This window comes from Petromyzon marinus, chromosome 71 (genome assembly GCF_048934315.1).
Source record: "Petromyzon marinus isolate PM22_M1 ecotype Great Lakes invasive population chromosome 71, UKy_Petmar_22M1.pri1.0, whole genome shotgun sequence".
Lineage (NCBI taxonomy): Eukaryota > Metazoa > Chordata > Hyperoartia > Petromyzontiformes > Petromyzontidae > Petromyzon > Petromyzon marinus.
In genome coordinates this window covers 2,238,995-2,261,576 of record NC_133737.1, presented here as the reverse complement: position 1 = coordinate 2,261,576, position 22,582 = coordinate 2,238,995, and the positions used below count along the sequence as shown (strand labels likewise).

At 47.0% G+C, this 22,582-nt stretch overlaps 2 protein-coding genes across 2 annotated transcripts in view; both read right to left on the bottom strand.

Moving 5' to 3' along the window:
* LOC142906846 (uncharacterized) overlaps positions 1 to 15,756 on the bottom strand; it is a 57,004-nt gene extending 41,248 nt beyond the window's left edge. Inside the window, exon 1 of the mRNA XM_076055507.1 lies at positions 15,639 to 15,756. The gene's annotated coding sequence lies outside the window, so the exon portion shown is untranslated. The remainder of the gene's footprint in view (positions 1 to 15,638) is intronic.
* Positions 2,189 to 15,727, bottom strand: LOC142906845 (uncharacterized). Its single transcript, XM_076055505.1, has 3 exons — positions 15,639 to 15,727; positions 15,285 to 15,347; positions 2,189 to 5,216 (listed from the first exon to the last, which is right to left on the bottom strand). Exon 3 carries the CDS (start codon positions 5,186 to 5,188, stop codon positions 3,881 to 3,883), a length of 1,308 nt encoding a protein of 435 aa, XP_075911620.1. The 5' UTR covers positions 5,189 to 5,216; positions 15,285 to 15,347; positions 15,639 to 15,727; the 3' UTR covers positions 2,189 to 3,880.
* Positions 15,757 to 22,582: the final 6,826 nt, after the last annotated feature.

The following is a 22,582-nucleotide window of genomic DNA, read 5'->3' as shown; positions in this document are numbered from 1 at the left end:
TGGCTACCCCAGTAACATTCACCAAAATATGCACAGTCTGCTTAACGGCAGCTATAAAACATAGCGTTGTATCATTCACAACGCGCAGGTCATTGCATATTTGTGTCACGGTCAAAATTGGGGTAATTCCAAACATTATCCAGAAACTACACAATGGAGATGACGCTTCAATGATCGCCCCCTACCGACAGACTCATGTCCACGTGAAGGCCGGTGCAGGGCCACCTTGTGCCACACAGGGGCAGCTGCAACTCAGGGGGGGGGTCCTTCGATTGTTTGAGATGAGATTCGATACGAAACACTGAGTTGCTGAGGCAATTAGGCAAGCGACTTATGAGTGCAAATATGATGTTGGTAACGTAGTGAATGCTTGGGAGCTTCATTGTCTCTCGCTCCTGCTGACAGATGTACCTAGCCCACAGCTCCACAGATACCAGACGCTCCTCCTGTGCAGGTTCGGCTACGTACGGTGCAAAAGAAGTTCCAGATACACACAGAGACTCACAGAGACCCACAGATAGCATGGTTGGCTACGTATGGTGCAAAATAAGTTCAACGTACACACAGAGAGTCAGAGCAAGTTTGAGTTGCGTGTAGTCGTGGGCCATGAAAGTTGAATGGGCGCATGTTGCTACTGACAGTAGTTGAATACGGTTGGAAAGACGCTGATAGAGACACACACAGAGATTGACAATAGAGAGGTGGACAGAAACAGACAAGAGGAAGACAGAAAGATACAGAGACGACAGAGACACAGCCAGCGAGAGAAACACAAAGAGGGGAACAGAGACACAGACGGATAGAGAGATGTTCAATCGAACACACTTAACTTGCTCCATTGAGATTCCTCCATATTTGCCCATCCCTGGAAGTAAGTCGTTCTAGTTTCTATTTACTTCATTGCGTGTGGTGTGTACGTGTAAGCAATGTGGGATATCGATGTATACGGATATGAACAAGTTCAACAGACAAGACGTCTTTCATACTCTTTGGTTCTTTCGGTGAAGTCACGCAGGTAGAAAAAATCAATAAAAAATAAATCACGACGTTTCGATCGCAACACGAGCGGTCGTCCTCAGGTGAAAACATCCAGACATTGTCGCGGCAGAAGTCACGTGAGCTACGGCACGTGACAAAGATAAGGTGACCCCCCCCCCCACTCCGTGTGGCTCGCCCCGCTCAGCTGAGCATTGTTTTAATGCGGTGGGCTCACGCGAAATTTATTTCTCTAAAAAGAAGGTACTTTGAAAACGCACTGGCTATTCTCTTTTATATAAGCGTTGTGTCCTTAACTAACCACACGGAGACGTCTGGTTGAGGCAACGCGTTTATTATAACTCTTTCGAACTCGGCTCTTCACACTACTGTAACACGAAGGGGTACGGCCCCTTCCACCCGATAGCCTCCGGGAGTGACAGCCTCCCTTCTATGGCAGCCTGCACACTCCGGGCTCTGCTACCCACAGGTCCCTTAGCCCGGCGTTAAAGGAAGACTGGACGACCCGTCCCAGACAGGGTACAGGAGCTCACCTCTGGTCTGCTACAACCCGGCTCTAACAAGAGCCTCGGTTGAGGGTCCCTGGGTGCTGGTCCAGTCTTCAGGTCTTCGGATGTCTTCAGGCTTGAGTTGGTGAACACTGCCCGGCCGGTCCAGGGGGCCGGGCTTTTAACCCCAGGTCGGGGTCACCCCTCCCCTCCTGAACCACCAACCCCCCCTCCCAGAACCTTCTGGAAGGTCTTATCTTAAGGGGCCTTAGAGACGGGTGGAGGGTCAGGGATGTTATTCTCGGGTCACGGGGGGGGGGGGGGCGGGGGTTTACTTTGGTCGACCCGTACACACCTCACTCTCTCTCGGCTGCCCCCTGTTGACCCGTGAACGTGGTGGCAGGTCAGCTGACAGCGCCTTGTTGTGGCGCTTACGCACAACTTCGTGACTAACGCTGCACGTTCCGTCATATTCATGCAGGGGGCGCTGCAAACCTACGCGTCCCCTGCATGAACGATGGAGGCGCAGGGACAGACGTTCGATCGCATTGGAATCAATTTGCGGACGGCGATCTTCTCGCACGGCCAGCTCTGCGTCGCCTCATCTGGATCCCGCGATCCCAACCAGGTGAAAGTTCGCATCGAACCAAACCACCGGCAAAGCCATCTACTTAATGACGCGAGAAAATTCACACGAAATATAGTTTTCAATTAATAAGCTTTTAATGAAGAAATACAATTATCTAATTCAAAATAATACAATTCAAAGTTGTTTCATTTTAAAACTTCAAAACGGAGCATCGGGAGCTTGCGTGGAGGCGTCGTTCGTGTGCAATTTTTTTCGTGACTTTCCTGGCCCCAGGCCGTAAATGGTTGTGAGGGGCACCGCAGGCGATCTGGCTTGCTTCAAGCCATGGTTGTGAACATCCAGACGTTAATCAGCAAGGACCATTTCTTGTCCTAATTCGAGAAAATCTACATCAACACGTAATACAAAATTATAATTCGTGTTGTAGAGAATGTATCTCCTCTACGTGTAACTTTTGAGTGGTATGCCTTGTAACTGATGAATGATCCGAGTGTGCTCCCTATTTCAAAGACAATGAGTTGCTCCAGAGGGAGAAGCTTCCTGAAACATAAAATACCCTTTGACCTGTATCACAAGAACAATGAGTCTCACCTGACTTATCTGTACAGGTTACTTCCAAAACACACACTTTGTCCTAACATCACTTATTCAATGTTTGACCCTTTTACACAAAATGTTACATGTACGTACACAATCAGACAAGTATTCATTCTAAATTATTGACAGGCATCTGAACAAAATTGACTTACAGGTGCACCCCAAGCCTGTTCCCACCCCCCCCCCCCCGCTTCTGTGTATATGCAAGATATGCTGTTTTGAGCTGCCGCAAGATGAGCTGCCACTCTCCTTTTGCTCCCCCCCCCCCCAACCTTATTTCCTATTTAAGCTTCTGTTCACCTCTCTCTCTCTCTCTTTGCCTCTCCGTCTTTCCTACTGACCATGTACCTCGTATTTTCACTCTGTCTATGCTGGTTTGTGCAATCCAGAAGTTGAACACGAAATTTAACACTCTTCTGAAATTCGTGGTCCGCCAGGAAGTGTCTGTGTTGTTGGCCTGACTGGTTGTGCTTCACATGTTTTTTAGGTTTGTTAAATTCTCGTCTCTCATCTTTTTTACCTCCATGATTTGTTCTTGCCATGATTTGTCCTTGACACCTGGTGAAGATCGCTTGTGTTGTGATCTAAACGTCGTGATTGTTTTGTATTTAATATAATTTTATTGTATTTCTACATACGTGACTTTACCGAAAAAACCAATGAGTAAGGTTACATCGCATTAACAAGAAGCTATTTTAAAAAAAATATGCACCGTCTGCTTAACAGTGTATGTACAACATGCTATTGCGCCAAAACGAGTTGACCATTGCATGCTGGCGTCTGCGTCAAAATGTATCAAATTCTAAACATTACCTACAAACTACACAACCAAGATCCCACATCAACCATCACCCCCTACTGACAGGCTCTTGTCCACATCCAGGCCGGTGCAGGGCCACCACCTTGTGCCACACAGGGGCAAATGCTATTTGGGGGTGCTCTACGAGTGTTTGAGACGAGATACGATACAAAACTCCAAATTGCCAGAGGTGATTAAGCAAGCACCATATAATTGCAATTGAAAACATAGTCAACGCTTGGGAGCTTATTGGCTCTCGCTCCTGGTTAGAGATCTACCCAACCCACAGGTCCACAAAGACTGGCTGCTCTTACCCTGCAGGTTGAACCTAGGAATTGAGTGTTCAACTTTATTGTTGTCATTAAAGGCCTGTGACAAAGGTGCATCTATTGGAGCGACATCGTCTCAAGCTTACACATCTAACGGGTCTCCAATTGACTTCGTATTGTCTCGGAGGAAGTCCACCCACACCTCCACTTCCACAAACTGCTGAGAATTGCCTTGCTCTGCCTCACAGTCAGAATTCTCCTCCTGCTTCACGTTTCCTCCATTAATGTGTCGGTCCGACTTTGGAGTTGAATCATCTTCACATTTTACCTTCACTTCTTCGCTCTTCACCATCACTTCTTCATATTTCACCTCTATACCTTTAAAAGTGTCCAAGCTTGGATTTTCTTCCGGTTCTTGTTTCATGAGGGATGGGCTCATTCCGCCACTTTGACTTCCACAAGCTGATTTCAGACTCCACTCCTTGTGGGTCTTCTGATGCTTGCGAGTTCTCTTGTGTTTTTGAAGATGTGGTGACTGTGCAAACGCCTTCCCACACACACTGCACTTGAAGGGTTTCTCTCCCATGTGTGTTCTCTGGTGTACATGAAGATTTGATGAAAGTGCAAACGCCGTCCCACACACACTGCACTTGAAGGGTTTCTCTCCTGTGTGTGTTCTCTGGTGTTTTATAAGAGTAGATGAATGTGCAAACGCCTTCCCACACACACTGCACTTGAAGGGTTTCTCTCCTGTATGTGTACTCTGGTGTTTTATAAGAGTAGATGAATGTGCAAACGCCTTCCCACACACACTGCACTTGAAGGGTTTCTCTCCTGTGTGTGTTCTCTGGTGTTTTACAAGAGCAGATGAATCTGAAAACGCCTTCCCACACACACTGCACTTGAAGGGTTTCTCTCCCGTGTGAGTTCTCTGGTGTACTTGAAGATGTGATGAATGTGCAAACGCCTTCCCACACACACTGCACTTGAAGGGTTTCTCTCCCGTGTGTGTTCTCTGGTGTTCTACAAGAGTAGATGAACGTGCAAACGCCTTCCCACACACACTGCACTTGAAGGGTTTCTCTCCCGTGTGTGTTCTCTGGTGTGTTACAAGAGGAGATAAATCTGAAAACGCCTTCCCACACACACTGCACTTGAAGGGTTTCTCTCCTGTGTGAGTTCTCTGGTGTGTTACAAGAGTAGATGACTGTGTGAACGCCTTCCCACACACACTGCACTTGAAGGGTTTATTTCCCGTGTGTGTTCTCTGGTGTGCTACAAGAGCAGATGACTGTGAAAATGCCTTCCCGCACACACTGCACTTGAAGGGTTTCTCTCCTGTGTGAGTTATCTGGTGCCGTGTCAAATTTCCAGTACTATCCGTGCTGTTTGCACGCCGGTTGCATTGATGCTTTTTTGCACCGAGCTGCGCTGAGTGCCTTTGCTCCATCAGACAATTTCTGCAGAGGAAGCGACAGCTGCAGAGAGAAAAAAAAGAATATCCACACCATCTACATGTCAGTATTGATGCACAGAGGAATGCATATACACAGTCAAAGGTGACTTACATGTCTATACTTATTCATATATTTATGATACAGTGAAAAAGTGTCCCAAATTCATCACACGGGCTGTTATGGCACACAACGAGAGGGCGAATGTCATAAACATGCCTGGAAGCCCTCGTATCTTCAAAATGAATGTTAACCCAAAACTCCGAGGACACAATTTCGGCTATCTGGCTTCAAAAGGAATATCTATGAAAGCTAAATTCAGCTGACATACCAAAGGGTGTTGAAAATAATACTGTTTGTGTTATGCAGAAATGCATAAATTAATGTTCAATCGCAACTTAGAGGTGTGAAGCCAGGCACAGATGTCCTTGAATGCTGGGATGAACAGTTCTGACTTCAACTGCACATGTGCTGTGATAACTTCCTGACTCCATTCTTACAAAAAGTTCCAGAGGAAATAAAAAATAAACTGTTTTGATATAACCTCCGTGCTCAATAGAGTTAATAGACTTTACTGCAAAATACAAACTTGACCCTGTCACACACTCAGAGGTGGAGCCAGGATTTTCAGGAAGATGGGGCAACCCCTTCAGCAATGAAAAATGATAGGAGTTGTTAGTAAGTAACGAGTTCATATTCTTAGTTTTTTCGGTAAAGTCACGTTGAAGAGAAACAACAAAATAACAAAATATATATAAAACAATAAAAAATTCTCACGACGTTTCGACCATAACTCAAACGGTCATCATCAGGTGTGTCGGTTTGCATAAATTTATTTTGAAAACGGGATATTTATTTATATATATATATATATATAAAATAACGTTTGCGTCACGCGCAACGATTGGCAGTTTGCCCAGGACTAGTCCATCTATTTTTTGAAAACAGGAGGGGGGAGACGAAATTTGTTTTTTATGTATGCTGTCTGAAAGCCACTGTAAGCGTGAACAATCAATCAAGAACTGAAATGATTTATCAAATCTTTCCAATGATTGCTAAGATAGAATCCATCTTCTCGGTTGAAATTGTCTCTGTGCTTGTATATGTGGATAGCCTCATGAACGAATCTCTCATGGAAGCCAGATGGCTTACAAAGAACCTCCGTCTTGGAAAAGTCAATGGCATGTGAGCCTACTGAATTAGAACAATGATCTGCTACGGCCGAGGTGTTGGTCCTACCGTGTTTAAGGTCTGCTTTATGTTCACGAATGCGGTCCGAGATATGGCGTTTGGTTTCTCCAATGTAACTACTACCACAGAGGCAACTTAGTTTGTAGACACCAGGGTATTGTATGTCCGGAATCACATCTTTTACAGACGGAACCAGATCACGGATTTTATGTAATGTGTTGAAACGGACCTGGATCTTGTGTTTATTCAAGATTTTGGAGATCTTTTTTGTGATCCCAGCAATGTAGGGTAAAGTGATGGTTTTGAAAGGCTCCTCAAGAGGGTTCTTCTTCATGGTTTGAGTGATAGCTTTGCGGATTGTATAGTCGGAGTAACCATTAGCCCTAAGAGCTTGGTGTACGTGCTTGAGTTCACTGCTTATGTGTTCCTGGTCGGATATGCATTGGGCTCTATGATACAGAGTCTTGATGAGAGAATTCTTCTGTGATGGATGGTGGTGGGAATCCGGTTTCAGATAAGCATCCGTATGGGTAGCTTTCCTGTAGACAGAGTGGCTCATTGAACCATCAGGTCTCTTTTTAATTAGGACATCCAAAAAAGGTATCTTGCCATCTATTTCGACTTCCATGGTAAATCTGATGGCTGGGTGTATGGAATTGATGTGGTCGAAGAATTGGTCTAGAGCAGGCCGGCCATGTGGCCAGATGACAAAAGTGTCATCCACGTATCTCTTCCATAAGGTTGGGCGCAGAGTGGCAGTCTGGATGGCGTCAGTCTCAAATTTCTCCATGAAAATGTTAGCTATAACTGGAAAAAGGGGGGAGCCCATTGGGGTGCCCTCAGTTTGTTTGTAGAAAGTTCCATTCCAAGTGAAGTATGTATTGGTTAAACAGTGTCTCACCAGGGGGGGTACCTCAGTGTTTAGTCCTTGATTAACCAAGTCTTCAATGATTGCAATGGTGTCAGGTACAGGAACCTTGGTGAATAAGGAAACTACATCAAAACTGACAAGCAGGTCGTCTGGGGACAGGGAAATACCCTTGATTGTTGATACCAGGTGAGTAGAATTTTGTACCGCAGAGGTGGTCTTTCCAGTGAAAGGATGCAGGATTTCAGACAAAAAACGAGCTAGTTTGTAGGTGGGGGAGCTGATAGTAGAGACTATGGGACGAAGAGGTGTATCAACTTTATGTATTTTTGGTAAGCCGTATAATCTTGGTGGCCTGGCAGCAGAAGGTTTCAACGAAAACTGTTTAGATTGATCAATTAATGCGGTTAAATCAGAAATTATTTTGTTGGTTTGTGTGACGAGGCTGTTGGTGGGATCTCTTTTTATTTTTGTATAACTACCATCGTCGAGTAATTCTTTAATTTTGTTGTTGTATTCTATTTTATCCATGATGACAGTAGCATTGCCTTTGTCAGCTGAGAGAACTACAATATCATTCCTCTTTTTTAATTTATATAATTCAAAACGCTCATCTTTGCTGAGGTTGCTAGCTGGCATCTTAGCGTTTTTGAGGGTTGCAGCGATTTCAGATCTTGCTACGTCTGCAGCGATGTGACCCAGGCCCCTGAGAGCAACGTCTACTTGGGCAATTATATCATTAACTGGTATGTGTTTAGGTGTGACTGCAAAGTTTAGACCTTTAGCTAAAACGGATTTCAGACCATCGGAAATAGAACTGTTACTGCGATTAATTACGACTTTATTAACGTCTAACTTTTTGGTGTGTGGGTCCGGTCTTTTGTTGAAGAGGAGGTTAAATTTGGAAATCAGGTTTTCCTTACATTTGGTCGACATAGTAGCAGCTGAAGAGGCAGTCATATTGTCTACATGTTCCCAATCCGATGTGGACATTATTGCCGTCAATGATAAGTGTGATTTGTAGAGTGTCTTGTCTAACTGATCTAGTTCTGTGCGTATAAGTCTGATTTTTTCTGAGATAAGAGCTAAGCTAGTTTTGAAAAGAATTCGTTTCGCATTAGAAGAAGTTACAGTAGCAGAGGTGAGTGTAAATGCGATTGGTATTACCCCAGAGTCGCGGCATCTCTTCAGGAAGGTGAGAGACTCGATCAGCTGAGCTTTCTTATCCCGGAGTTTGTTGAAGGATCTTAAAGTTATGTGAAAACCCTCCCCGTAGAGGCGATTAAATTTTGATTTAAAGCTTTCGTGACTGCAGTAATTCATATTCTTAGTTTTTTCGGTAAAGTCACGTTGAAGAGAAACAACAAAATAACAAAATATATATAAAACAATAAAAAATTCTCACGACGTTTCGACCATAACTCAAACGGTCATCATCAGGTGTGTTGGTTTGCATAAATTTATTTAGAAAACGGCATATTTATTTATATATATATAAAAAAATAACGTTTGCGTCACGCGCAACGATTGGCAGTTTGCCCAGGACTAGTCCATCTATTTTTTGAAAAGAGGAGGGGGGAGACGAAATTTGTTTTTATGTATGCTGTCTGAAAGCCACTGTAAGCATGAACAATCAATCAAGAACTGAAATGATTTATCAAATCTTTCTAATGATTGCTAAGATAGAATCCATCTTCTCGGTTGAAATTGTCTCTGTGCTTGTATATGTGGATAGCCTCATGAACGAATCTCTCATGGAAGCCAGATGGCTTACAAAGAACCTCCGTCTTGGAAAAGTCAATGGCATGTGAGCCTACTGAATTAGAACAATGATCTGCTACGGCCGAGGTGTTGGTCCTACCGTGTTTAAGGTCTGCTTTATGTTCACGAATGCGGTCCGAGATATGGCGTTTGGTTTCTCCAATGTAACTACTACCACAGAGGCAACTTAGTTTGTAGACACCAGGGTATTGTATGTCCGGAATCACATCTTTTATAGACGGAACCAGATCACGGATTTTATGTAATGTGTTGAAACGGACCTGGATCTTGTGTTTATTCAAGATTTTGGAGATCTTTTTTGTGATCCCAGCAATGTAGGGTAAAGTGATGGTTTTGAAAGGCTCCTCAAGAGGGTTCTTCTTCATGGTTTGAGTGATAGCTTTGCGGATTGTATAGTCGGAGTAACCATTAGCCCTAAGAGCTTGGTGTACGTGCTTGAGTTCACTGCTTATGTGTTCCTGGTCGGATATGCATTGGGCTCTATGATACAGAGTCTTGATGAGAGAATTTTTTTTATTGTTTTATATATATTTTGTTATTTAGTTGTTTCTCTTCAACGTGACTTTACCGAAAAAACTAAGAATATGAATTACTGCAGTCACGAAAGCTTTAAATCAAAATTTAATCGCCTCTACGGGGAGGGTTTTCACATAACTTTAAGATCCTTCAACAAACTCCGGGATTAGAAAGCTCAGCTGATCGAGTCTCTCACCTTCCTGAAGAGATGCCGCGACTCTGGGGTAATACCAATCGCATTTACACTCACCTCTGCTACTGTAACTTCTTCTAATGCGAAACGAATTCTTTTCAAAACTAGCTTAGCTCTTATCTCAGAAAAAATCAGACTTATACGCACAGAACTAGATCAGTTAGACAAGACACTCTACAAATCACACTTATCATTGATGGCAATAATGTCCACATCGGATTGGGAACATGTAGACAATATGACTGCCTCTTCAGCTGCTACTATGTCGACCAAATGTAAGGAAAACCTGATTTCCAAATTTAACCTCCTCTTCAACAAAAGACCGGACCCACACACCAAAAAGTTAGACGTTAATAAAGTCGTAATTAATCGCAGTAACAGTTCTATTTCCGATGGTCTGAAATCCGTTTTAGCTAAAGGTCTAAACTTTGCAGTCACACCTAAACACATACCAGTTAATGATATAATTGCCCAAGTAGACGTTGCTCTCAGGGGCCTGGGTCACATCGCTGCAGACGTAGCAAGATCTGAAATCGCTGCAACCCTCAAAAACGCTAAGATGCCAGCTAGCAACCTCAGCAAAGATGAGCGTTTTGAATTATATAAATTAAAAAAGAGGAATGATATTGTAGTTCTCTCAGCTGACAAAGGCAATGCTACTGTCATCATGGATAAAATAGAATACAACAACAAAATTAAAGAATTACTCGACGATGGTAGTTATACAAAAATAAAAAGAGATCCCACCAACAGCCTCGTCACACAAACCAACAAAATAATTTCTGATTCAACCGCATTAATTGATCAATCTAAACAGTTTTCGTTGAAACCTTCTGCTGCCAGGCCACTAAGATTATACGGCTTACCAAAAATACATAAAGTTGATACACCTCTTCGTCCCATAGTCTCTACTATCAGCTCCCCCACCTACAAACTAGCTCGTTTTTTGTCTGAAATCCTGCGTCCTTTCACTGGAAAGACCACCTCTGCGGTAAAAAATTCTACTCACCTGGTATCAACAATCAAGGGTATTTCCCTGTCCCCAGACGACCTGCTTGTCAGTTTTGATGTAGTTTCCTTATTCACCAAGGTTCCTGTACCTGACACCATTGCAATCATTGAAGACTTGGTTAATCAAGGACTAAACACTGAGGTACCCCCCCTGGTGAGACACTGTTTAACCAATACATACTTCACTTGGAATGGAACTTTCTACAAACAAACTGAGGGCACCCCAATGGGCTCCCCCCTTTCTCCAGTTATAGCTAACATTTTCATGGAGAAATTTGAGACTGACGCCATCCAGACTGCCACTCTGCGCCCAACCTTATGGAAGAGGTACGTGGATGACACTTTTGTCATCTGGCCACATGGCCGGCCTGCTCTAGACCAATTCTTCGACCACATCAATTCCATACACCCAGCCATCAGATTTACCATGGAAGTCGAAATAGATGGCAAGATACCTTTTTTGGATGTCCTAATTAAAAAGAGACCTGATGGTTCAATGAGCCACTCTGTCTACAGGAAAGCTACCCATACGGATGCTTATCTGAAACCGGATTCCCACCACCATCCATCACAGAAGAATTCTCTCATCAAGACTCTGTATCATAGAGCCCAATGCATATCCGACCAGGAACACATAAGCAGTGAACTCAAGCACGTACACCAAGCTCTTAGGGCTAATGGTTACTCCGACTATACAATCCGCAAAGCTATCACTCAAACCATGAAGAAGAACCCTCTTGAGGAGCCTTTCAAAACCATCACTTTACCCTACATTGCTGGGATCACAAAAAAGATCTCCAAAATCTTGAATAAACACAAGATCCAGGTCCGTTTCAACACATTACATAAAATCCGTGATCTGGTTCCGTCTGTAAAAGATGTGATTCCGGACATACAATACCCTGGTGTCTACAAACTAAGTTGCCTCTGTGGTAGTAGTTACATTGGAGAAACCAAACGCCATATCTCGGACCGTATTCGTGAACATAAAGCAGACCTTAAACACGGTAGGACCAACACCTCGGCCGTAGCAGATCATTGTTCTAATTCAGTAGGCTCACATGCCATTGACTTTTCCAAGACGGAGGTTCTTTGTAAGCCATCTGGCTTCCATGAGAGATTCGTTCATGAGGCTATCCACATATACAAGCACAGAGACAATTTCAACCGAGAAGATGGATTCTATCTTAGCAATCATTGGAAAGATTTGATAAATCATTTCAGTTCTTGATTGATTGTTCACGCTTACAGTGGCTTTCAGACAGCATACATAAAAACAAATTTCGTCTCCCCCCTCCTGTTTTCAAAAAATAGATGGACTAGTCCTGGGCAAACTGCCAATCGTTGCGCGTGACGCAAACGTTATTTTTTTTATATATAAATAAATAAATATGGCGTTTTCAAAATAAATTTATGCAAACCGACACACCTGATGATGACCGTTTGAGTTATGGTCGAAACGTCGTGAGAATTTTTTATTGTTTTATATATATTTTGTTATTTTGTTGTTTCTCTTCAACGTGACTTTACCGAAAAAACTAAGAATATGAATTACTGCAGTCACGAAAGCTTTAAATCAAAAAGTAAGGAGTTGTTAGTAAGTAAGTTGTTAGTATGTAAGGAGTTCTTAGTAAGCAAGGAGTTGTTAGTAAGGAGTTGTTAGTAAGGAGTTGTAAGGAGTTGTTAGTTAGTAAGGACTTGTTCCTTGCTTTTTATTTGACGCGTATGATAGGCATCGCGCTCGCTGAAGGTGTTTGCCATCAGGGAAGTCGTGTACTGTATACGCAACTGCGCACAATTCTGTGAGTCGCTTGTAACAGCTTTGCCGTGACTTATTGCCAATTTTGGACTCGGTCTGTTGTCCTCTCATAAGAGTCCCTGGCACGTAATAATATGCCACACGGTGGCAGTGGGGGTCGCAAAATGCTGATTTATCTATATATATAAAAGGGAAATGTGTGGATATGTGTCTGTTCGAAAGTGTTTAGCATACTTCCCAACATGCTACACACTTGAAATTTGGCATGTGGGTAGGTTCCGTACTGTACACAATGAACAAAGTATAAAAATATAAGGAGGGAGGAAAGACGGACAGGGAGGCAGAGAGAGAGGGAGGTGCGGAGGGATGAACAGAAGCTTAAATAGGAAATACGGTTGGAGGGGGGGAGGGGCCAGAGCGAGAGTGACAGCTCAAGCACGCACATCTTACACATACAAAACGGCAGCTCAAAAAAGGACCACCTCTTGTAAATACAAAATGGCAGCTCAAAAAAGGACCACCTCTTGTAAATACAAAACGGCAGCTCAAAAAAGGGCACATCTTACACATAATTACAACGGTAACTTCCCCGTAGAAGTGTGATAATAAAGTATTAAAGCTTTCGTGACGGCATAAAATTACTCATTGTTTTTTTCGGTAAAGTCACGTATGTAGAAATACAATAAAATTATATTTAAACAAAAAACAATCACGACGTTTCGATCACAACGCAAGCGATCTTCATCAGGTGTCAAGAACAAATCACGGAGGTAAATACAACAAAAAGATGAGAGACGAGAATTCAACAAACCTGAAAAAACATTATGTGAAGCACATCCAGTCAGGCCAACAACACAGTTAGACACTTCCTGGCGGACCACGAATTTCAGGAGAGTGTTAAATTTCGTATTCAACCTTTGGATTGCACATACCAGCATAGATAGAATGAAAAATACGAGGTTCTACATACGTGACTTTACAAAAAAAAACAATGAGTAATTTTATGCAGTCACGAAAGCTTTAATACTTTATTATCACACTTCTACGGGGAAGTTACCGTTGTAATTACGTGTAAGATGTGCCCTTTTTTGAGCTGACATTTTGGATTTACAAGAGGTGGTCATTTTTTGAGCTGCCGTTTTGTATCTACAAGAGGTGGTCCTTTTTTGAGCTGCCGTTTTGTATGTGTAAGATGTGCGTGTTTGAGCTGCCGCTCTCGCTCTGGCCCCTCCCCCCCTCCAACCGTATTTCCTATTTAACCTTCTGTTCATCCCTCCGCCCCCCCCCCCCCTCTCTCTCTGCCTCCCTGTCCGTCTTTCCTCCCCCCTTACCTCTTGGTGGACATGTATTTCTACTGACCTTGTACCTCGTATTTTTTATTCTATCTATGCTGGTATTTGCAATCCAAAGGTTGAACACGAAATTTAACACTCTTCTGAAATTCGTGGTCCGCCAGGAAGTGTCTGTGTTGTTGGCCTGACTGGATGTGCTTCACATGTTTTTTCAGGTTTGTTGAATTCTCGTCTCTCATCTTTTTATTGTATTTACCTCCGGGATTTGTTCTTGACACCTGATGAAGATCGCTTGCATTGTGATCGAAGCGTCGTGATTGTTTTTTGTTTTTTGTTTAAATATAATTTTATTGTATTTCTACATACGTCACTTTACCGAAAAAAACAATGAGTAATTTTATGCAGTCATGAAAGCTTTAATACTTTATTATAAGAATATATTTTTGTATTTTGTATGACCATGAAGTTTGTTACGTCAACCCGCAACACACCTGAGTTATGCGCTCTGCAATGCTTAGAGCTGTTCACAGCGTGCCAGGCGATTTGAGGTGGCGCGTCGCTCCTGGCCGATGAAGCCATTGGTTTCTCGGAGTTTCAATACATATCCGTGCGAAGAACGGGTAGAACGGCTATCTTAAATATGAAGCAGAAAATTACATCTGTTTGTTTGTGTGAAGCAGCAAAACCTCTCCAACGCTGAGCTTTGGCGTCATGAAATTTTCACAGCTTATGCTGTTTGGAATTTGTAAGTGAACACGACTATTTTCAGCTCGCCACGTCATTCATTCCAGAGTGGCGAAAATCGACCTTGCATAGAAGTGGGTTAAGGTTGAAATTCCTTGAGTGGAAACATCCGATTTAGGTAACTTGATATGTTTCAGCTTTTTTCTTTCTTGCAAGCATCAATATTTTGAAGGGTTTTTCAGTGAAATATAAGGGAATATGAAATTTATCCAAGACAAGAATCCAAGTCCCGGAAGAAGCCGGGTAGTGAAGCGAGTTATTAATAAACCCTAATGATCCGATCGAAATTATGGATTTCCATCGGACCGTTGGGGGGGCACGTGCCACCCCACCCCCACTGGCTCCACCACTGTCACACACTATCATGGTTCACAGGTGGTGGTGTGCCCAGACCCAAGCCTGGCCACCTTCACCTGTTCAGAATTCATGTTTCCTCACTCCACCAAGTAGAGTCAACACCGCCACGCGTCCAGAGTGAACAGCGCCACGCATCCAGAGTGAACAGCGCCACGCATCCAGAGTGAACAGCGCCATGCGTCCAGAATCAACACCGCCACGAGCCCAGAGTGAACACCGCCACGCGTCCAGAGTGAACACCGCCACGCGTCCGGAGTGAACACCGCCATGAGTCCGGAGTGAACACCGCCACGTGTCTAGAGTGAACACCGCCACGCGTCTAGAGTGAACACCGCCTCGCGTCTAGAGTGAACACCGCCACGCTGTTGACGAGCCTCACCTTGTGTTATGGGCAGGTCGCTTCTGAAAACAAAAGCGGTACAGCAGCTCAAACGGGCTTGGCCTGGTAAAAAAGGAAATAAAAACTGCATGAATATTTAAAAGTAAAACAAAGTGACAAAGTGGCGAGCTGAGTGAAGACAAATTAAACTTAAGCGAGAGAATTGAAGCAAACGCGATCAGGCGAGGGCAGGAGGCAAGGCCCCGCGTGACTAGGCCCCGCGCTGTAAATTTCCAACCTGGACATCGCTTCCATGCTCGCTGCTACTCAATTGACATCCCTACGAGAGAGAGCGAGGCTCTACCTCGGTAAACAACAACCACCACCACCACAACCGCGATGAGAATTTCTCACCTCGGCTTTCAGTGCACGGCGGAGCAGCAGCTTCCTGTTATTTCGTGACGTCATACAGCAGCCGGAGTTGACATGACGTCACTTGCAGGGTACAAACACTCCCCTCCCACAATGAGCGGCTCTGTAACTTAAATAAATTATGTTAATGAGCCTGGCCCATACGTAGAGGGATGGGCGTGGGTGCCGATCTCGTCGCAATAATCTCGCGACGGCTTTCATGAATATATTATGTTAATGAGCCGCCAGTCCCTTGGAGTAGCTTTGCCCAAATAAGGATTCTACTTGAACAGATAAGGGAAGTGACCCAGGCAGACGTGACGCCACGCTCAAGGGCGCGGTGGACGGGGTGTTGTGAATTCCTTGGTGACATGACGTCACTAGCGAGGTACACCTCCCCCTGTCGTTTCACGCCGATGAGGTAATGCTGAGTGGTGACGTCACAGAGCGGGGTTTGAGTTTAAGTTGATTTAAATTAATTTTCCATTGCTCCCTCCCTTGATCAGAGACCCCTTGGGTGTGTGAGCTCAGCAACAACTGTGTGTGTGTGTTTGTACACTATGTGTGTGTACGCACACAGTGTGTGTGTACGTGTACGTGTGTACACTGTGCCTCAGTGGCCCGTGATCACAACTCTCTATTTAACTCCATCAAAAAAGTAACCTGCAGCGCCACACCTATTACCATCATTAGGGGAAAAAACGGTGATCCAATTTCCGACCCCCAGGAACAGGTTCGCAGATTTGCTGAGCATTTCTGTGAGGTCCTGGGGGAGGGAAAATCCCTCAGCCAGGAAAACACCGTGGCACAAAGTGAGGATGACCCTGCTGAGGCTGCGGTGCCTCAAATATTGGATGAAGTCACCCCCTGTGAGTGGCTGGCTGAGGTGCCATCTGCTGAGGAAGTATTGAAGGCGATCCGGAGTCTGAGACCAGGAAAGGCAGCGGGCAGAGATGATCTCCCAAGCGAAATGCTGAGGGAGGGTGGCGTTTGTGCACAGACTGCCCTATATGACATCATAACAACAGTCTGGACCACTGGACGGGTTCCGCAGGATTGGAAGGATGCCCTGGTGGTCCCCCTTTTTAAGAAGGGGGACCGCACAGACTGTAACAACTACAGGGGCATCTCACTCCTCAGTGTGCCGGGAAAGGTCCTGGCAAGGATTATTCAGCATCGCCTTGCCAGGCACGCTGAGGAGAGGCTTGCGGAGCCCCAATGCGGTTTCAGGAAAGGGCGGTCCTGCACAGATGCCATATTTTCTGTCCGTCTGCTACAGCAGAGGTGTAGGGAATTCCAACAAGACCTACATCTCTGCTTTATTGACCTGGTCAAGGCCTATGATACCATCAGTAGGCCTAGGCTCTGGGTCGTTCTTCGTGCTTTTGGAGTACCTGACCCTCTGCTCACGATCATTAAGGACCTTCATGATGGTGAGCGGGCCCGGGTAAAACTACGTGGCCGGGAGTCAGAGCCATTCCCTGTACACCTTGGGGTGCGACAGGGATGTCCTCTGGCTCCCACATTATTTAACATCTATTTTGACCACGTAGTTCGTGAAGCCTTCAATAGCTGTACCGGGGGAATCTCCATATGGTACAGATATAATGGGAGGCTAATCGATGCCCGGGTGCGGTCAAGGGATGGCTCCCTATTGCTCAACCACGTTATGTATGCTGATGACTTGGTAATAGCTGCTCAGTCAGAGGAGGAGTTGGAGACGCTGCTGCTGAGACTGGAGCGTGCCACTAAGAGGTGGGGCCTTACCATCAGCCCCACCAAAACTAAGCACCTGCCTGGGTATTTTGTACCATCGGACACTCCACCCCCACAACTCCCAATCGGTGATGGGGCAGTTGTGGAGAGAGTGGAGAGTTTCCCATACCTGGGCAGTGTGCTTATGACTGGCTCCAGTTTAACAGCAGAGGTCTCACTCCGAATCAGTCGAGCGGCAATATCTTTTCATCGGTTGCGTAACGCTGTGTGGAAGCTACCTGGTCTGTCGCTCCGCACTAAGCTTCAGGTCTTCTCGGCCACGGTCATTCCCTCCCTTCTCTACGCTTGCGAAACGTGGACCCCCCTAATGGAACATCTTCGCCGGTTAGAAACATTTAGGCTGGCCTGCCTACGATCCATCCTGGGTTTAACCAGACTGGATTGTGTGAGGAGCTCACAAATCCTTGAAAGATCTGGGCAAGGTCCCATCGGTGAGCTCCTCCGGCAGGCAAGGCTGCGATGGCTGGGTCATGTAGCCTGCATGCCCAGCCACCGCATGCCGAAACAGCTTTTGTTTGGCCGGATTGAGGGGGCTAAGCGGGCGCGGCATGGGCTAGAGAAGAGATGGAGTGATGTGGTACAGGAGGACGTGGAGCTGAGTGGACTTGCCGATGACTGGTACCAGCGGTGTCAAGATCGGCCTCTGTGGAGGAGGCTCGTGAAGGATGCTACTGGGCAGTTGGAGGCAGTCGCCCTCCAACAACAACGGAGGGCGGAGGAGCGACGCTCACAACAGCGAGCGGAGCGCCGGGTGGCTAAAGCACAGCAGGTTGGCACAGTAGGGGGCACAGGTGGTGCATCAACCAGTCATCTCAGTCAGTCGACCCGTGGCACCTGGGTCTGCCCCGTGACCTCCTGCCAGCGGGCGTTCGACACTTCACGTGGCCTCAGGGTGCACATAGCCTGGCACAAGCGTCGTGGTGACGTCACCGCCACTTAGTGGCGAATGGCGGTTGTTGTGTACACTGTGTGTGTGTACACTGTGTGTGTGTACACTGTGTGTGTACAATCTGTGTGTGTGTACAATCTGTGTGTGTGTACACTCTGTGTGTGTACGTACACACACACACTGTGTACGTACGTACACAGTGTGTGTGTGTACACTGTGTGTGTACACTGTGTGTGTACACTGTGTGTGTACGTACATGCTGTGTGTGTGTACACTGTGTTTGTGTACACTGTGTGTGTGTGTACGTGTACACACTGTGTGTATACGTGTACACACTGTGTGTGTGTACACTGTGTGTGTGTACACACTGTGTGTGTGTGGGGGCCAAGCCTCCACGCAGATTGAGGCGAGCCTAGTGGAGGTGCATTCTATTTTGACTTTAAACTTTTGTGACTGCAGGAATTAATATTCTTGGTTCTTTCGGTAAAGTCAGGTAAATTAAAAAAACATGTTTCATTAAAGAAAAAACTTAAATGAAATGACAATTTAAATAATAAAAATAAACACATTTTTTATTTATTATTGTTTTCTATTTACATGACTTTAATCAGAAAGGGTTTAAATCAGAAAGGGTTTTATTCGCCATGAAAGTTCGCACAGACAAGGAATTTACATTCAACATATAGGAATCTTAAATCATAAATAAGTGGTATACAAGTCTAACTATACTAAAGGTACAACGTCTAACTAACACTAAGGGGCTAAAGTATGTAAAATTTTGAATAAATATTGAATATAAATTAGCTATGAGATACAATCTAAAAATACAAATAGGGTAACATAGTGTAAATATGGCAAGGTGTCATTTTGTAGATAAAATGTTAAAGTCAGTGTAAGCCCTTGGCCTTGTTGAAGAGGCCAGCAGCGGATGGGAAGAAACTGTTTTTGTGGCGTGAGGTTTTGGTCCCGATGGACCGCAGCCTTCTGCCGGAGGGGAGTAGCTGGAACAGAGAAGTGTCCAGGGTGGGAGGAATTGGCCACAAATCTTCCTCGCTCGCCTCATGCTCCACGAGGTGTGCAGGTCCTCGAGGGTTGGTAGATTGTGTGGTGCCACCGCAGCGGAGCAGCTTGGTCGCCGTTACCCCCTCCATGTGCCCCCCCCCCCCCCACGAACGCACGCCCCACTAAACACTTACATGCACCCCCGTAGGGTCTCGAGGAGGGATCACCTGGTACGATGGGTTTTCACCCGAGAACTCCACTAACAGGGACGTTCCACGGTTTCCCCGGACCAGGAAATTGGCTGAGCCCCCAGACCGGATTACCTGGTGACCCCCCCAAAAAGGGGGGCGTAGAGCTTTACAGGCCGGCCGCGATGAAGCATTCACAACACGGGGGGATGGGAACTTCAGCCAGCACCCAGCAGCAGGGTAACCAGTGGGGTGGGAGGGTAAAGCCCCTAGGCCGAAAAGAGTAGACTTAGGTGGGAGGGAGCAAGGGGATTATCGATGAGTCACCGGCGAGGAACGCAGGCACAGAGACAATGGGAAGGGGGGGGGGATGACGCGACCCCCCCCCCCCCAACGGCCAGAGCGCTCAAAATGGCCGCAAAGAGGATTCGATTGCATGCTCACGATGACGTCATGTGACCCGGGGGTGAACGGGCGTTGGGGACATAAGGGGGGCAGGAGGGAGAATTGGGTCAGAGTCCTTCTGGAGCGATGGGAGTGTGGATGATACGCTGCAGTCTGCTCTTGTCCTTGGCAGTGGCAGCAGCGGTTATGGAGGTGAGGATGGATTCAATGATCGCTGTATAGAAGTGCACCATCATTGTCTTTGGCAGGTTGAATTTCTTCAGCTGCCGTAGGAAGTACATTCTCTGTTGAGCTCTCTTGGTGAGGGGGCTGATGTTCAGTTCCCACTTGAGGTCCCGGGAGAGAATAGTGCCCAGGAAGCGGAAGGACTCCACAGGTTTGACTGGGGAGTCGCACAGGGTAATGGGGGTGAGTGGGGCTGTATTCTTCCTGAAGTCCACAACCATCTCAACTGTATTTTTGGTTCTTTCGGTAAAGTCACCACGAAGATAGGGAAAAAATAAAATAATAAAAATATAAAACAATAAAATTCTCACGGCGTTTCGACTGCAACATAAGCAATCGTCATCAGGTGTGAAAACCACGGCAAGAAAATTTGAAAAAAGTCGCGGTTTTCATTTTGTTTCCCTTCTACGTGGTGACTTTACCGAAAGAACCAAGAATATGAATTGTTGGGGTGGCTGCCCCCCGTCTCCTCATTCTCCCGTGACCCCCCACTCGTCTCTTCTCCCCCCCTCGCTGCTGCCCCTCATGGCATGATTTAAACGGCTGTACTAACCACCTTGCGAATACGCCGCGGTGCCCCTCTCGTCCACGCTAACCACGAGCTGCGGGTGAAAACTCAGGGGCAGGTGACCCCCCCCACGAGACCCTACGTGAGTGCGTGTGTGCGTTCACGTGGAGGGTGGTGGGGGAAGCCCTGCGACGGCAGCCTGGTGGCTTCTCTGCCGCAGCACCCCCGTTGCAGGCACGGCTCCCACGGAGCGGCTTCGCTGTCGTGGTACCACAGTTCCAACGACTGCAAGAAGCCCATCTCAAGCTCAAGCCGCGTGTCATATTGCGCAGCGCGAGGTTGGGTACCTCGGACACCGCGTCAGCGAGGCAGGGGTGCGCACCGACCCGGAGAAGGTACGCGCCGTAGTAGAATGGCCAAGACTGAGGAACCTGACGGAGATCAGGTCGTTTTTGGGGCTAGCCACTTATTGTCGTCGATTTGTGAAGGGATTCGGCGAGATTGCATGCCCCCTCACCCAACTCACTTCCACTAGGAACCCCTATCAGTGGACGGAGGACCACCTCGCCCATACCCCCCACCCTGGCTTTCCCTGACTTTTCCACCGATTTTATTTTGGACACTGACGCCTGCAGCAGTGGGCTGGGCGCGGTGTTGTCACAGGTGCAGGGTGGGACGGAGCGGGTCATCGCATACGCCAGCCGAACCCTGAGCGGTGCCGAGCTGAATTATTGCGTGACCCGTCAGGAACTGTATGCCGTGATTTTCACGTGTAAGTAGTTCCGGCCGTATCTGTACGGCAGGAAATGTCGCGTGCGAACTGACCATTATGCTCTGCAGTTTCTCCTCACATTCAAGGAACCGCGGGGGGCAGATGGCCCGGTGGCTGATGCAGCTGCAGGAGTATAACCTGCAGATCGAGTACAGGGCAGGGCGGACGCACGCAAACGCGGACGCCTTGTCAAGGCGACCCGCGGTGTGCGCCGAGACGAGGGCGGAGGAGGCCTGCCCGTACTTCACGGGGGGACGCTGCCGACAGGCAACGGCCCCCCTGGAGCGCCCTGAGACTAACCCCCCTCCGCTGAAAGTGCCGTGTGTGCCACGGAGGTCCCTGCAGAAGGAGCCAGGGACCCAGTGGACCGCCCGGCGGGCACGGGGCCCACATCCCGGGCCCCGACGGGCCGCTCAACCTCACCCGGTGAGATCCAAGAGGACGTCGGCTGTGCGTTCCCGGGCCTGGATCACGAGCAGCTGAGACAGGCCCAGCGGCGGGACCCGGACCTGGCGGCGGTGGAGGCAGCCCTGCGGGAGGAAAAGGTCGCCCTGCAGGGACCCTGGAGTGGTTTGTATGCCCGGTTGCGTGTAGAGAACGGAGTGGTGCGGGAACTAACCGAAGCCGGGCAGCTAGGGTGCATCTGTGTTCCCGCCCAGGTGCGGCCCCAGCTGCTACGGTTGGTGCATGATCACCCGCTAGGGGGCCATGATGGGGAACGGCGCACTCGGGAGACCCTGCGTCGCCAGTATCTCTAGCCCAAACTGGCACAAGATGTGGCCACCTGGGTACAGGGCTGCCGCGCTTGTCAGCAGTGTGGGCAGAAACCGGTGCAGTATCAGGTGTCCCTGAGTCCGATCCGTGTCAGGCGGGTGAACCAGCTAGTTGGGATCGACCTACAGGGGCCATTCCCACGATTACACCGAGGCAACCGGTATATCCTCGTGGCGGTGGAGTATTTCACGCGCTACCCAGTGGCGGTGGTCATCCCAGATAAAATGGCCCTTGTGGTCACCAGAGCATTTGTGGAACAATACGTACTTTAACATGGGATCCCTGAACGAGTCATTACTGACCAGGGTAGTGAGTTCGAGGCAGAGCTATTTCAGGCGCTGTGCCAGGAGTTCGGAATCCAGAAGGACCAAACTACGGCATACCACCCCCAGGCGAATGGGATGGTGG